General features: G+C 53.7%; 2 protein-coding genes across 2 annotated transcripts in view; one reads left to right on the top strand and one right to left on the bottom strand.

Moving 5' to 3' along the window:
- Positions 1-4,711: 4,711 nt before the first annotated feature.
- On the bottom strand, positions 4,712-13,812 carry VPS51 (VPS51 subunit of GARP complex). The gene is made up of 10 exons (XM_073351887.2): positions 13,535-13,812; positions 12,639-12,768; positions 12,374-12,520; positions 11,514-11,733; positions 10,335-11,076; positions 7,527-7,742; positions 6,439-6,657; positions 6,232-6,353; positions 5,691-5,778; positions 4,712-5,236 (listed from the first exon to the last, which is right to left on the bottom strand). Exons 1-10 carry the CDS (start codon positions 13,748-13,750, stop codon positions 4,976-4,978), a joined length of 2,361 nt encoding a protein of 786 aa, XP_073207988.1. The 5' UTR covers positions 13,751-13,812; the 3' UTR covers positions 4,712-4,975.
- A 1,923-nt stretch (positions 13,813-15,735) lies between these two features.
- Positions 15,736-16,246, top strand: part of CDCA5 (cell division cycle associated 5) — a 33,350-nt gene continuing 32,839 nt past the window's right edge. The window contains exon 1 of the mRNA XM_073351896.2: positions 15,736-15,835. Coding sequence (XP_073207997.2) covers positions 15,748-15,835 — 88 coding nt within the window. The 5' untranslated portion in view covers positions 15,736-15,747. The remainder of the gene's footprint in view (positions 15,836-16,246) is intronic.

The raw sequence follows: 16,246 nt of genomic DNA on the forward strand, positions 1-16,246 counted from the left end.
TCTAACCACTAGACATCACTCCCCACCCAGAGCTGGAACAGAACCCAGGAGTTCTGACTCCCAGTCTCCTACTTATACCAGTAAATGTGAGAAAGGCTGGCCATTTGGACTGGGTCTTTCGTGACCTCAGGATGCTTCAGACCAAAACCTTGTGCAATCCTGGCCCGAGGCAGAGTCCTTCTTCATTCCCACTGGTGACCAGCTCCAAGCCTGAAGAGTGAGGCTGGAGAATCCCTGGGTTGTTGCTGGCTTGGACACATACTCCCTGTGTGCACATGGGCAGATCACTGAACCTCTCTGGGCCTCAGTTTCCCATCTGTGAAATGGGAAGAATAGTTGTTCCTCTGCCTTGTCTATTCAGATTGTCCTGGGGCAAGGGCTGAGTCTTACTGTGTGTGTGTGCAGCACCTGGCACAATGGGGCCCCAATCTCGATCAAGCATAGGCAGCCCCCAGCACAATGGGGGCCCCACTCTCAGTCAGGGTCTGTGAAACACCTGGCACAATGCAGGCCCTAGTCTTCATCAGGGTTTGTGCAGCACTCCATACAATGGAGCTCTGATTTCAGTCAGGTCTGTGCAGCGACGGCTACCAATAGGCCCCCGTCTCAGTGAAGGACTGTGCAGTGCCCGGCCCAATGTAGCCCTAATCTCATCTGGGCTCTGTAGGTGCTACTGCAATGCCAGTGGTAAATGCTGCTCCAACACTGGAATGGTAATCGGGGGCCTAGCCAGGACCACGTTTTGGCACTATGTTAGGAGGGAGGAAAAGGAGACAAGACCCGCAGCTGGGACTGCTCTGTGATGACACTTGACATTTCAGTCGTGCCAGGAGAGAGCCTGGCCAGGGAGAACCAAACTCTCTGTCTCCTTGAACTGGTATTTTCCCAGGTTGTGCTTTACCTCATTGTCAGAGCATGTTCACTTGCCCAACCCTGGAATCTCCCTGCCTCCCTGAGCAGCGCTGCAGAGCACAAGGAGTTAAACTCTCTGCGCACAGAGTGTCCCAGGACCCTGGGTAACTACAGGGTGCTCGGGAGCGTTACCCAACTGTGGCCCTTTCATCACAGCCTGAGCTAGTGCCAGGTCATGGGGCACGTGCCGTCCTCTGAAGCAAACAGGATCGGTCCAAGTTATGAAACCAGGGGTGTTCTGACTGCATAGGGGCCCGGTGTCTGGGATGCAGGAAGCACCACGGAGCCATGAAAAGGCCCCTTCTAGACAAGAAACTCTTGCTGCCATTGGAGTGGATAGTAAAAGAAAGAACCAACTGCTAGACTGCTGTGAGCTGGTTATCCCCCAGAGTTGTCTGGCCAGGATTTAGATGGGAGACCGGGTAAAGGTGTTGCAGGGAGTGGTGTAGGTTGCAGTGAACACCCTCTCCTTGGAGTCAGTGCAGATGCCTCCACGTGTTGCGAGGGGGTGCTGTGGTACAGGGAGTGGGGTGGGGGCTCAGTAGGGGGGCACTATCCCCTCAGAGGCAGTGCCGGCACCAGTGTGGCATTAAGGGGTGCTGTGCTGCATAGAGCAGGGTAGGGGCACGCTCCCCTCAGCAGGAGTGCTGATACTACTGGGGTGCTGTGGGGTAGGATACCCTGCTGGGTGGCGTGGCTGCCGCTGCTCTGCTGTAGTTTTTTGGCAGACACACAATGCTGCGGTTCTAACCCCTCATGCAGATTAAAGACATTTTTCCCAAGCGCAGAAGCATTAAATGCACCTCACTACCCAAATGCCAGCCTAGGTCAGTTCTGTCATCAGTGGCCCCTGATAGTCCCAGTTAGATCGGGGTGGGGGTTGTCCCTCCCCTTTAACTCCCTGTCCTAAATGGATGCTTTGGCACAGTGTTAATGCTTGCTACTCTCTACACCAGAAGCAGGTAAATTTCAGCAAGTGGTGAGCAGTCTTTGTATAAACAGCTGTGGTGCCCGACCCCAGAGGCAGCTGAATCTAAGGGTATATGTACACCACTAATTAAGGTGTAAGTGTAGCAAGGGTAGACATACGCCTCTAGATTCCTTATAGTTAGCATGGGTAACAACAGCAATGAAGATGTGGTGGCACAGGTATCAGCATGGACTAGCAATCCCAGTAGATGCCTGCCAGGGACCATGGCTACTTATCTGAGCGGCTAGCCCATGTTGAAGTCCATGATGCCACATCTGCCCTGGTGTCGTTACCTGCACACTCTAGACTAAAGCTAGCATCGGTATGCTTTCGCACACTATTCACACCTTAATTTGCGGTACAGCCATATCCTTGGCACTGGGTGAATGGTCTTTGTATAAACAGCTGCCATGCCCCACCCAAGAGGCAGGTGCAAGTGAGGCTTAGAGTATGTCTACACTTAAACCATTACAGCTACGGCCGCACCACTATAGCACTTCAGTGTAGAGAGTACCTGCACCGACAGGAGGGTTCTCCCATCCATGTAGTTAATTCACTTCCCAAGAGGCAGTAGCGAGGACAACGGAAGAATTCTTCCATCGACCTAGCGCCATCTACACCGGAGATTAGGTCAGCATAGCTGCATCTCTCCATGTAGTTATACAGCTATAAGTTCCCAATGTAGACCACCCCTTTGTATCTTTCTGAAGGATATGACAAGCCAATCCTATTTATTGGTAGAATCTGCCCCAGGCAATTACCTCTGACCTGGATGAAAACTGGATTTAAATTCTGTGCATGCACTGTGCTATTACAAAACCAGAGTGACACTCCACCATTCCCACCCTGAAGAATGAAGATGGGAAAATCCTGTGGTTTCAGGGCAGGGTCGCTGCAGGCATTTCCCCTCATACATAGCAATCATACTGTGGTCAGCATCTCCCTTTCTGCAAAAACAGAAGTAAGAGAAAGACAAAGGAAAGTGCAGGGCCATTACTTAATGGAGAAGGAGAGCAAATAATGGCTGACACAGGGAAGGCTGAAGTGTGTTTAATGCCTTTTTTGCTTCAGTCTTCACTAAAAAGGTTAGTTGGGACCAGATACTTAATACAGTTACTACTGAAAAGAGGGAGGAAGAACACATTCCAGAATAGGGAAAGAACAGGTTAAAGAATATGTAGCTAAGTTAGATATATTCAAGTCAGCAGGACCTTCTTAAATGCACCATAGGGTAGTTAAGGAACATGCCGAAGCAATCTGCAAACCAGTCGCGTTTACCTTCAAGAACTCAGGGAGAATGGGTGAGGTCCCAGACAACTGGGGATAACACCTATCTTCCAAAAGGGGGAAAATGGAGGACTTGGGGCATTATAGACCCAGTCTGACTAACTTTGATACCCAGAAAAAGATACAGGCACAAATTATTAGACAATCAGTTTGTAAGCCCCTAGAGGATAATAAAGTTATAAGGAAAAGCCAACGTGGATTTGTCAAGAACAAATCATGCCAAACCAACCTAATTTCCTTCTTTGACAGGATAACTACCCTAAGGGATAGAGGGGAAGCAGTAGATTTGATATATCTGGACTTGAGTAAAACTTCTGACATAGTCCCACATGACATTCTCATAAGCAAACTAGGAAAATATGAAATTACTAAGTGAAATTACTATAAGATGGGTGCATAACTGGTTGAAACGCTGTTCTCAAAGGGTAGTTATCAACGGTTTGCTGTAAACTGGGAGGACGTATCTAGTGCGGTTCTGCACGGGTCTATCCTGAGTCTGGTACTATTTAATATTTCCATTCATGACTTGGATGATGCAGTAAAAAGTATGCTTATAAAATATCCAGATGACACAAAGCTGAAGAGGGTTGCTAGCACTCTGGAGGACAGGATTAGAATTCAAAATGACCTTGGATGAATTGGTCTGAAATCAATACGATGAAAGTCAATAAAAACCAAGTGCAAAACGCTACACTGGGGAAGGAAAAATCAAACGCACAAATACAAAACAGGGAATAACTGGCTAGGCAGAAGTACTGCAGAAAAGGAACTGGAGGGCGACATAGTGGATCTCAAGTTGAATATGATTCAAGGCTGTGATGCTGTTGCAAAAACAGCAAACGTCATTCTGGGATGTAGTAACAGGAGCATCATATGTAAGACACAGGATGTAATTGTACTTGCTCTACTTGAGGTGAGGCCTCAACTGGAGCCATGTGTTGTTTTGGGCACCACACTTACACACAAAAGGTTGTTCTAAAGATTAGTTGTTCTCCACGTCCACATAGAGTAGGAAGAAAAGTAAATGGATTAGATTGCAGCCAGGGAGATTCAAGTTAGATATTAGAAAAAACTTTCTAACCCCAACAATAAGCAAGGACTAGAACAGGTTACACAGGGAGCAGGCAGAATCCCCTTATTGGGGTTTTTGATAACATGTTAGACAGACACCTGGCACGGATAGTCAAGGTATACTTGGTTCCTACTCAGTGCAGGGGGATGGACCAGATGAGCTCTTGTGGTCCCTTCCAGTTCTACGTTGCTATGATTCTATAAACCACACAAAGTGAAACAACAGGAGGGGGAGAAGGGATGATATGGAGAAATGCAGAGGCTGTAGCACATGGCAGCTTGCAAAGGCAAAAGCTCTTGCACCCACATCCGGGAAGGACAGAAGAGGAGGCTATTGCTAGATGGGAAGGGAGATTCAGACCCTGCAAGTAACAAGGCACCAAGGAAGCCATACATGACACGGGGTCTCTGAGATTGAGGCCAGTGGAGGGGAGCTAACCCCAGAGCTTGCAATGAGCAGCAGAGACATGATCAGATCATGGTATGTTTTATTCAGCACATTCCCCTCCCTGTCCAATAAGATCCAGGCTAGCAGTAGTGAGAATATGCACATGGCATTCCCCCTCCCCCCGGTATGTTCACAGGCCATTCTCTGCCATGCTCTCAGGCACCCTTCATAACCATCTGGTATGGGAAAGATCTGGTAGAATGGATGAGTCTGAGGGGGACACGTGTCCACTCCCCACATAGGAGTAAGCCAGCATCTGCCTTGAGGCTGGGCTGACTCGCCTCATATCAGCCCCTCTCACAGATGACCTCAATGACACTCTGCTCCATGGGCACAGGGTCCAGGCAGCGGTGGGCTGTGCTGCCCACGATTTCATCTAGCAGGAAGTGCACCAGGTTCTCATCGCAGACAAAGCGCCACAGGTAAAGCTGTAGATAGTAGCAGTCCACCTGGATCTGCTGCAGGCCATAGCGCCCAAAGGTCCGCAGCCGCACGCATTCCAGGAAGGTCTTCAGGCTGATCTTGATTATGCCAGTCAGGACGGAGACCTGGGGAGTGGGTGGGGAGGTCATTCAAGCACTGTCCCTTATGGGCCTGGAGGACACAGAGGGGAAGAATCACCTCCAGGACTCCCTATGTGGCTGAAGTCTCTTGTGGAGGAATGAGGCCAGGTCTGGGCTGCACACCGAGCCGGAGGAGCAAGGGGATCAGTGGCAGCTAGGGAACAGGGAAGTGTGAGTGAACATGGAGTGGGTGTGTGACAGCTCTAGAGGGAAGGGTCCCCAGAGGACGGGGGAGGTGTGTGGGGAGCTCTGTTCCTCCTTTAATGCACTGTGGGGGGTCCCTTGAAGATTAATAGATCCTAAGGCCAGAAGAGACCACTATGATCAGATGGAGTGAGTGTTGGGAGCTGTGTCCCTGCACTGAGGGGGAGCTAGAGGACTGGCTGAGTTTAGGGGGTTCTGATCTGTGGCTCTCCCCCAGGGTGGCAGCTCTGCTCACCTTGTTGAACTCCACGGGGCTGAAGATGTCGATGCGCTCAGAGAACAGCTTCTGAATGTTACTCAGGAGGTTAGTGTCCAGGGGGGCACTGCATGGGAAGGGGGGGGAGGTGAGGCAGAGACAAGGGGTTACACACTCACCAGGAGCCAGGAACCCCACTGCATAGCAGGGGATTGGATCTGGGCAGGCCTCCTCACCTGAGGCTGCGTCTGGGAGTAAAATACTGGGTCACAGCCCTCTCCTCTGGGGTGCAGGTAGGAACAGCCGACCTGCCTTCGTGCAGGCCACTCACCCCAACATGTAGCTAGGAGGGTAGACACCTCACTGCAGCTCTGCCAGTGCCCCTCAGTTCTGACCTGCAGCCCCCTAATATCCCAGCCCTGCCGGTGCCCCTTAATCCTGACCAGCAGCCTCCTGCTATCCCAGCCCTGCCGGTGCCCCTCAATCCTGACCCACAGCTTCCTGCTTTCCCAGCCCTGCACTCCCCCCGCCAATGCCCCTCAATCCTGACCCACTCCACACCCTGCCGCAGCCCCCTGACCTGGGCGTGTAGCTGGGTGCGTAGCGGCTCTGCTGCCGGGAGCTGCTGTACACGGAGAAAGTCCTCTTGCTGGAGTCGCTGCTCTGGGCCTTGCGGACGCCCTCCTCGTACAGGAGCCCCACCTGCAAGCGGGTAGGCAAGAAGCCTGGGTGAGTGCGGGGTCCCTGGGGGTACAGGAAGCCCTGGATCCTCCTTTCCCCCACTGACCTGCACGTCGATGGAGGTGGTGTCCTCCACCACCCTCTTCATGACGGCCCGCACGTTGCGCGGCTCAATGGTGTTGACCCAGTCGCGTGTCTCCACGCTCTTGCGCAGCATCTGCGAGATGATCAGCCCCTGCACCTTCACGTAGTGATTGAGCAGCCTCTGGGCTGCCTCGCGGGCCTCCGCACACAGGCTGGTAACTGGGGTGATGGGGGAGTGATCCTAGGGAGAGAGAACAGCGGGTCAGTGGTGCCGGACCGGGCATTTTCCCCAGCACCCACTAGCTCCAGGAAGGACAGGCTGCCCCACCCTTCCACACACGTGCCACCCAGCACCACCAGCTCCATGTGGGTCAGGGTCGCTCAGCCTCTCCATCCCACCTCACCCCACTGCTCCTCTGGCTCTGTGTGGGCAGGGGTGCTGCTAGGGATGACATAGGCTTCATTCCCCCCAACTCCCCACCAGTTCTGTGTGGGGCAGGGGCACTCAAGATGGCATGGGCTGCCCCAATCCTACCCTGCCCAGTGCCATCCATACATCGCTTCCCCCCAAGCTGCCCCCATCCCTGATGCTCCCCATGTCCCCACTGCCTGCAGGTGGGGATGGAATCTCAAACCCACTGAAGGAGTGGGGTGGTCAGATCAGCTGGGAACTGACAGGAAACCCTGTGGCATGCAGCAGAGCCAGGGGGGTGCATGCCCACACACTAGATCTCCCACTGCCATCCAGTCTGAATACATATATCCCATCCCTTCCCCTGGGCAAACGATTCCTCAGCCCTGAGGATCCCAGCCCTGGGGATCATCCCCTGGAAATCTGGCTTAGTCACACACTCTGGGGCCACTTCCTAGCATGCTCCTCTTCGGGGAGACTGCCTCCCCCACCCTGTCTAGGTCCATCCTACTAGCCCTTGATGGGAAAGGAGGCCCTGGGGATTGAGGGGCTTTGAACTGAACATGGGGTCCCAGGTGGAGAATCCCCAGAGCCAGACAGACAGGGACACCCCTCCCCCCATACTAAGGGCCTGGATCCTGGGGGCGGAGATGTATTTCCTCCTTGTTCCTGCGTCCCAGGGGCTGGCACCTACCCACCTGCACTAGGAACTGCTCATCGGTCAGGGTGAGAATGTAGCTGATGGTGGAGGTCTCATAGTCCAGGCAGAGGCGGGAGAGCAGGAGCAGCAGGGCCGGGGGAGTGGAGCCACCCTTGTCCCCCGTGCTCTCACAGAACTGCCGTGCCGTCTGGCAGATGGACTTGATGAAGCCGACGATCAGGCCCTCGCGGACACCCTGACTGCAGAACTCACCCTGGGGGATGAAATGGGGGGAGGGGTTCAGCACTTCCTCTTGCTGCCCAGTAGAGCGGCTCCTTCTGGAGCCAGGCAGCAATTCTGACACCATCTCCCCACTCCATGTCTGCTCCCCCAGATGAAGACTGCCCATGGAATACACCCAGATGACAGACCTGGTGGGGTTGTGGGTGGGGATCAAAGGGCACCAGCAGAAATGTCATAGTGGGAGGAGTCCTAGGAGCCATGGGTTGGGATTAGGGGGAAAGATATAGGAAAAAGTTACAGGGACATAAGACTCGACAGGACCTCCTAGGTTACGGAGTCCAACCCCCGCTATCACAAGCAACCAGGCCATATCGTCCTGGCCACAAACTCCCTTGTAAAATTAGTTGGGCTGTTTTCCCCCCACTTCACCTGCTGGGAGGCTGTTCCAGACCCTTCCTCCTCTGATGGGTAGAAACCTTCTCAATTCCAGCCTCAACCGATTCCTGGCACTTTATCCCCATTTGTTCTTGTGCCAACACTGTCCTTTAGCGCCAATAGCTGTTCTCCCTCCCTAGGGTTTGCCCCTCTGCTGTATGTACAGAAAGCAGTCAGATCCCCTCCTGGCCTTCATCTGACCAGTCTAAACAAGTCCAGCTCTTTCAGTCTCCTAAAATCAGCTCTCCTTTCTCCTCATCAGCCTAGGAACTCTTCTCTGCCCACGGGCCAGTTTGAAAATCTATCTGATAGACGGGGCTTTTCAGTACACCAGATGAAGGCATAGCAAGATCCAATGGTTGGAAGTTGAAGTTAGACAAATGTAATCTTGATATAAAGCAATTTCCTAGCAGGGAGGGTGGGTAAACACTGGAACAGCTCACCAGGGGAGCCGTGGGCTGGCCAACACCTGGAGTCTGCTGATAATAGCACATCTTAATTAATTAGCCTCTTACAGTTTGTATGGCAAATTCCACCTTCTCTGTATGTGTGTGTGTGTGTGTGTATACATATATCTTCTTATTATATGTTCCATTCTATGCATCCGATGAAGTGGGCTGTAGCCCACGAAAGCTCATGCGCAAATAAATTTGTTAGTCTCTAAGGTGCCACAAGTACTCCTGGTTTTTTTTCGGATACAGACTAACACGGCTGCTACTCTGAAACCTAAAGCAAAACTAGATTTCTTTCTAAACTAGATCTCTTTCATGCTTTAATCCAGCATCTGGGGAAAATTCTACAGCCTGTGTGCGTAGAAGAGCACTGCGTGATCATAATGGTCCCTTCTGGTTTTAGAATCTATGAAAGGCCCACATGGCTCCTTAGTTCAGGAGACAAAACACACAGCTGAATTGTGTATCAACATAAAAAGGCACATGTATGGTGTAGTTTCAATTGTACAAAGTCCTTGTGAGGGATGGGACATTCAGAAAGGCCGCAGGCTCTGAAGCCAGTTATGAAGTCAGGGAGGTCCCAGCAGCAGCCAGGAAACCCCTGCAGACTGATACAGAATAGTATCTGCATGGAATACATTATTCCAGAGGTCCCCAAACTGGGAGGCGCGCCCGCACCAGAGGGGCATGGAAGAACCTTCAGGGACAGGGGGCAGCAGAGACTGGGCCAGCCCCAGGGTTGGTGAGGGAGCACCACCCAGCCCCTCCCTGCCCGCAGCTCTGGTCCCATCCCAGCCGCATCCCCGGCTCCCAGCCCTGTGCCTGGCCCTATCCCCAGCCTGGGGGTGGGGTGGGGCTGGGAGCAGAGCCGCACCTGACTGCAGGCTCGGTTGCCAGTCCCCACCACAGCCCCCTATAGCTCCACCCCTGCCCCCAGCCTTGGCAACAGCTCTGTCCCTGGCCCCGCTCCTGGCCCCAGACCCACCCCCAGTTGTGGCCCCAACCTCGGCCCCCTTATCCCTGTCCACATCACTGCCGCACCCCAGCTGCAGCCTCCACTCCCGGCCCCAAAGACAGGGGTAAGGGCGCGACTCTCAAAAGTTTGGGGACCACTGCGTTATTCTGACTCCCTGAAAGGCCCATAGCCAAGGATTAGGTGTTTATGGACATGTGGTTTAGAGGATAGAGCACTGGGACTCAACAGACCAGGGTTCTATTCCCAGCTCTGCCCCTGGCCTGCTGGGTGACCTTCAGCAACTCACTTCCCTCCCTGTACCAGTGTGTATCTTTGGGGCCATATCCATACATATCCCATGGCATCTGAGTGCCTTACAATCTTCAACGTATCTATCCCCACAATACCCCTATGCAGCAGGCCAGAGCTATTATCCCCCTTATATAAATGGGGAAACCGAGGCACAGAGTGGCTAAGTGACTTGCCCAAGATCACAGAGAAAGCCTGTGGCAGAGCAGGAAATTGAACTTGTCTCCCAAGTCCTAGGCTAGTGCCTGAACCACTGGAGCATCCTTTTGAGTTTCCTCATCTCTACAAATGGAGCTGATGATAGCGACTGCCCTTATACAGAGCTTTGAAGATGTCCTGATGAAAAGGGCTAGAAGAGCTAGGGATTGCTGAGGGGCACCAGAACTGCTGGAGAAGAAACTGAATACCCCTGACCCTCAACCTCTAACTCCCATGGTTCACAATCCCCTCCTCCCCCGCCAGGCAGTGTCACCTTAAAATAGGGCTTGTTGGAGAAGGTGATGTCCTTCGCTGTGAAAAGGTGAACGTAGGTAAGCACTGACTTGATCTGGTTAAGGACAGAGGCCGAGATGGTGCCCAGAAGCTCAGCCAGGTTGGGGCTCTCCTTGCCTGCCAGGCGTGGGGCAGCTAGTGACTGGCGCACATCTGTCAGACAGTCCTGGTAGAAGCTCTGCAGGGCCAGCAGGTACTGGCGGATGCGCTCCTTGGCGGCCCGCACCACAATCTCTGTGCCCTCTGCTGCCACGTTGGAGGCTGGCAGCAGCTTGGCCAGGGCTTGTAGGCGCCGATGGAAGCGATCCAGGGCCCGCACCAGCAGTGAGTTGTCCCCGACCCCTTTCTCCAACTGGATGCGCCGCTCCACCAGGGAGAAGTATGTCTCCATGAGGGAGTTGACGAAGGCCACCAGCTTGTCCTGCGCCATGCGGGTGATGCTCTGCACCCCTTCTCGGCTGACAAAGAGCTCCTGGTAGGAGGCGATCACCAGGCACATGTTGCTGACAAAGATGTTGCAGCCACGGTCGATGAACTCCAGGATGTCAGTGATAGGGGCACCACCTGGCTGCCCCAGCTCTGCTTCTAGGGCCTCCAGCTCAGCCTCCAACCGGCAGCAGGCATGTGAAAGGAACTCGTCACACAGCTCCTCTGCGGGTTCATCCAGCTGCAGCAGCAGTTCCACGCACTCAGCCAGGTCCTTTGCCCCAGAGCCCCCATCCCTACCAAGGAAAGGAGAGGACACTGGAGATGCCAGGGGAGCTGACACATGGACCCCCCCGCTCCCAGTGCATCTGCAGCAGGGTTTAAGGGACGGCTATTGGAATTAACAAGAGCATGCAGCTTCTGGACCTGGAATCCAATCCAACTGTCCCAATCGAGGTGATAATTCTGAAACCTGATGATAGACCTCAGTGTTGCTGATTTCCACCATGCGGTCACTATTTGTGTTGCCGTTAAGTTTCAGAGTTAACAGCCTGACTGAAATGAATGGGGGAAGTTGGGTGATTAAGGTAATAGATAACCTATCACCCTTTGGATCAGACCATTGCACCCATCTACCCTGGTATCCCTCCCTCTCTGGGTCAGACCAATGCAGCTGTCCCACTTCATTCTGTGTCTGCTCCCCCAACACTGGATCAGATCCAAGGGCCTGTACCTGAATTTCTCCCGCAGCTTCTGTGCCAGGCTGGCCATGATCTTCTGGCAGTCATCCTGGATGCCCTGGAAGGAGGGCATGTGCTGGTACTGGTGCAGGATAGAGCGGGCTTTGCTGTAGTAGCGCACTGCCTGTCCATAGGCCTCCAGTTCCACACACTTGGTGAGGCGGGCAGGCAGCTCAAAGAGGAACTGCAGCTTGCGCAGGAGCGTGTGGACCCCTGGGATCCAGAGAGACCCTGTTAGAGACAGTGCCAGCATCCCCTAACACGCACCTCCTCCGTATGCCCTTCTCCAGCTGCTCAGGCAGAATGTGGCCCGGAGCTCTTCATGGACCCTCCCACAACCCCTGTTCTATCCTGATTCTTCTGGTCACTGGGTGGTTTCCTGAGCTGCTCTTCCCCCTCCATCAGCTGTCATCTTGGCCCTAGATCAGGGAGACCAGATAACACTGCCCTCCCGAGCTGTGGAGATGAGCAGCCACAGCACTGGCCAAGCAGGAGAATGAACAGTGCAGCTACAGGGCTCTCCCTCCCAGGCTTCCCTCCATGCCTCGTTTCTAGCCTTGGAAGCCCTAGATCCACTCCTGAGTCCCTGCCTCCTGAGAAGAGACTTGGTGTCTTGGCCCAGACAAGGCAGAGGACAGCACACCTGCCACCCTCTCCCAGAATCCTCTCTGCTCTTGAACCTCACATAGGATTTACTGTGTCAGATACAACCAATGAGCTCATCATGCCTCCCCATGCCATCCCTACTGCCCTGGATCAAATCCATGAGTCTATTCAGCCCCATATCCCTACCACCCCAGATCAGACCCTTGGATCTTTCCAGCTGGCTCATAGGACAGCTTGTGGCCAGTACCCGAGAGCTTGGTGATCTGCTCGTGCTGGTCCTGGAGAGTGCTGCTGATGCAGGCACTGAACTCCGTGATGACAGCCATGTTGGCAGCCAGGCAATCCATCTCGTCCTCCATCTTCTTGAAGTCATTCTTCATCTTGCGGATTGTGTCTGGGGAATAGAAGAATGAAATCAGCCAGGCCCAAAGATTCAGCTGCAATGTTAAGGACACAGGCCCACTCATCCCCCACATCTGGAGGACTGGGATCTGGGTAGCCCTGCATGGTACCTGTGGCTGAGATGAACTTGTTGTAGTTCTCATAGACCAGGGTCTGCATGTCACTGTCCAGGGCGCGGATCTGCTTTACCATGTCAGTCTCACAGTCCATAAGCTGGGCTAGTGAGCACTCCTTCCGCAGCTAGGGAGAGTAACAGTGAGTGAGGGGCATGGCCAGGGATGCCAGCTCTGCCAGTCCCCTTCAATCCCCACCTGTTTCCCTATTATCCCAACCCTGAGCTTCACCCTACAATTTTGCCAATTCCCCTCAATACTGATCTGCAGCCCTCTACAATCTCAGGCCTAGACTATGTGCTCTCCCCAGCTCTGCTGGTGCACCTCAAGCCTGACCTGCAGCCCCATCAATCTCAGGTCTGAACTCCCCTACTCTGCTGGTACCCCATATTCATGACCCACAGACCCCCCCCATATTGGGGGATGGAGGTGCATGGGAGGGAGGAGGAAGGAGGGCTCCCCAAGGGAGGCAATAGTCACTGGCAGGGGTTGCAGTACTGAAAGGGGTTTGACCGGCTGGTTTCCCTGAGAGACAGGCTATAAAGTCAACCCCTTTTTGGGAGAATCCCCAGGTGCAGTGGCTGCTGTGACAGGGTCCCTGGGAGTGAAGTGTGGGCGTGTGGAGTCCCGCCGGGGGCGCTACCCCCAGGAGCCTGGGTCCCTAGCAGGGGCAGACCGGGGACTTGAGGGGCGAACCCTGGAGAATCAGTATGGGAGGGGAGGGGAGGGGAGGCTCCGCGGGCAGGGTTCGGCGATCCGGGGGCGGGGGGGGGAGTCCGGCAGAGGGGTCAGTGTGTGGGGGGGGCTCATTGAGGCATACTGGGGGGAGCGCCTTGGTACGCGGGGTCCCATAGGGACCCCTGGGTCTGAGCACATCCAGCATCAGGGAGCACCTTAGTGAGGAACACTTCCGGGTCGAAGTGCGCCCCATTGATGTCAGTCGGTCCCCCGGGATCCCCGCCTGGGGCCAGGCCGCCCCGAGCCTCCCCCGCCGGGTCCGGCAGCCCGTAGTAGAGCTTCAGCATCCCGTGCGGCCGCCGCTTCCCGCCCGGCGCCTCCGAGCCGGGCTCGGCCGGGCCCGGCAGGGGACCCCCCTGGGGAGCTGACATCTCCCCCGGCCCAGAGCCGCACAGGTTTGTTTGGATGAGGGAAAAAAGACGCTGAGGTCACTTCCGGGATCAGTGACGTTCCGTTGAGAACATCCCCCCCCCCGCTCCCGATGGTGAGGTCATTTCCGGGATCAGTAAAGTTTGTTGAGAGCTTTCACCCTCCATGGCGGTGATGTCACTGCCGGGATCAGTAACGTTCTGTTGAGAGCACTCAGCCCCAATGGCCGTGAGGTCACTTCCGGAATCGGTAGCCTTCTGCTGCTTTCACAAAAGCTCCCCTGGAGCGACGCGCAGTTTGGCAGACGACGGCCGCTGTCTCGGCAATAAGCCTCTGGCGGCTGGGGCAGCGCAACGGTAACCACGACAAGGCGCCGTTTGCAACTGGATGATGTCTTGTCATGAGCCAGTGACATCATAGGCGCCGCGTGGTTCCCTGAGCCTGTGGCCGCGCCTTGGCATGCTGCGATGTCACCGTCTGACATCAGCCAGTTCCATACACACATGAATTAATCAGCCATCTGCCCAGCATTTCCCAGACCATTTTATGATGTCAGCACACAGGTGTGATTTATGACATCTCCTAGTCCTTATTTTGCCACATGACACCTTCAAATGGGTTTATGATGTCATCCTATTATTTCAATGTGTTAGTCTAGTTAATCTGTGCGTCCATCCACAGATCTAACTATCCCCATGCACACATCATCTAATCTATCCATCCATCCCTTTCCATACCCATCTAATCTAATGCATCCAATCCATCTATCTACCCATCCATGCCCTCACATACCATCTAATCTATCCATCCATCCCATCGCTATCTAATATTCCCATACCTGCTCATCCATCCATCTATACTCTATCATGCATGGGGACAATCTAATTTGTTTATCAGTGTGATATCTCAAATTGGGGGTAAGAGTTTATAATGATTCCCCATCCTGTATCCTTTTTTCCCCTCTTCCAGTGTGTCCACTCATTCAATCTTCTGCAATCCGTTCTCCTAGTCCCTATGGGTGTTCTGCAAACCTTTCTAGAACTCCCAGTTCTTTATGACCTCAGCACCCTGATACATGGATTCTGAACCACTCCTAGCCTGCAGTGAGGTCACGCCATCACTACAAACAGCCTGCAGACTGCCTCCTGGAGCTAAATACCCCCTCCCAGCACCATGGTCAGCATCAGAGTTACCAAGCAGCTGGTCCTTACACCTAACATGGGATGGGGAGGTATGAGCTGGAAGGACTCCTTTGTCACCATCACTTTCCCCAGCAAAGTAATCTTCACCAGTGCCTCCCTCCTGCTGCTGTTGGTTCACATGGGTATCTTCGGAGGAGACCTCTACCACTTCACTGTGACCCAGAAGTTCGATCTCATGAGCTTTCATGGCACCACAGTACTACTGGTAAGGGAGGTCCCCTTGCTCCTTGTGTCTTGCAGCTTGGCCTACAGGTTAAGGCACTAGCCAGGTACTTTGGACACCTGCTTTCTACTTGAATCTCTGCCACAGACTGTAGCTCAGTGGTTTGAGCATTGGCCTGCTAAACCCAGGGTTGTGAGTTCAATCCTTGAGGGGGCCATTTAGGGATCTGGGGCAAAAATTGGGGATTGGTCCTGCTTTGAGCAGGGGGTTGGACTAGATGATCTCCTGAGGTCCCTTCTAACCCTGATATTCTATGATTCTATTCTAAGTCACCTCATCTCTGAAGTGGAGATAACCCGTCTCTACTAGACAGGGATCTACAGGCTCTGGCCACTGTCAGACCTTAGGTCCAATCCAGGCTGGTTATTCCTATACCCCTAATACAGTTGAATACTGAGGGATGTCTATAGTACGAGGAGGGCAGCATTAGGACTCCTGGGTTCTAGTCTCAACTCTGGGCAGGAGTAGTAAGACATTTAGGAGGGGAGTGGGTTATAGCAGGTTAGCACTGGGGAGTGACAGATCAGGGAAGGGTCCTGACCATTTGCATTGGTCTCTACAGGTATCCCATGTGATGAGCTTTTACTGGGCCTTGCTTGCAACATTTTACACCTTGGAGGCCAATGACAAGGTTCTCAGGGGGTTTGCCCTGACCTCACTGGGTAAGTGACTCCAGCCAGATGCCTGAACTGCTGGGTGTTCCCAGCAAGGGCAACAGGGGAAACTCAGCTGAGTCTAACCAGTTTAAGTGGTTGGGGGGAGGGACAGGAGTCAGGACTACTGGGTTCTATCCTCATCTCTAGATGAGAAGTGTGCTCTAGCGGGAGCACCTTCCAAAGCCAGTTTGCAAGGGACATGGCAGCTGGGATTTAGGCTCCTCAGCTCAGGTTTCTGAGCATGACTCAGAACCACACAAGGGCACAGCCGGGGGACCTGTGTGCGTGACCATGAACACGTGGACACTCAGTTATTCTGGGGAGGACTCCAGCTGTTTAGCTGCCCCTCTGGTCCAGCCGCAAAGGGAAGCTGTGATCTCCTTTCCCATCCCCTTGACCAGGGCTCTGGCTCTAACC

The sequence above is a fragment of the Lepidochelys kempii genome, chromosome 7 (assembly GCF_965140285.1).
Source record: "Lepidochelys kempii isolate rLepKem1 chromosome 7, rLepKem1.hap1, whole genome shotgun sequence".
Taxonomy (NCBI): domain Eukaryota; kingdom Metazoa; phylum Chordata; order Testudines; family Cheloniidae; genus Lepidochelys; species Lepidochelys kempii.

Bases quoted from the DNA above. Each gene is read 5' to 3' on its own strand.
- VPS51 (XM_073351887.2), bottom strand. From the start codon at position 13,750: ATGTCAGCTCCCCAGGGGGGTCCCCTGCCGGGCCCGGCCGAGCCCGGC. The intron at 11,077-11,513 runs GTACAGGCCCTT...TTTCCTTGGTAG, and splicing joins AAGCTGCGGGAGAAATTCAG to GGATGGGGGCTCTGGGGCAA. The intron at 7,743-10,334 runs GTGACACTGCCT...TTCATCCCCCAG, and splicing joins CCAACAAGCCCTATTTTAAG to GGTGAGTTCTGCAGTCAGGG.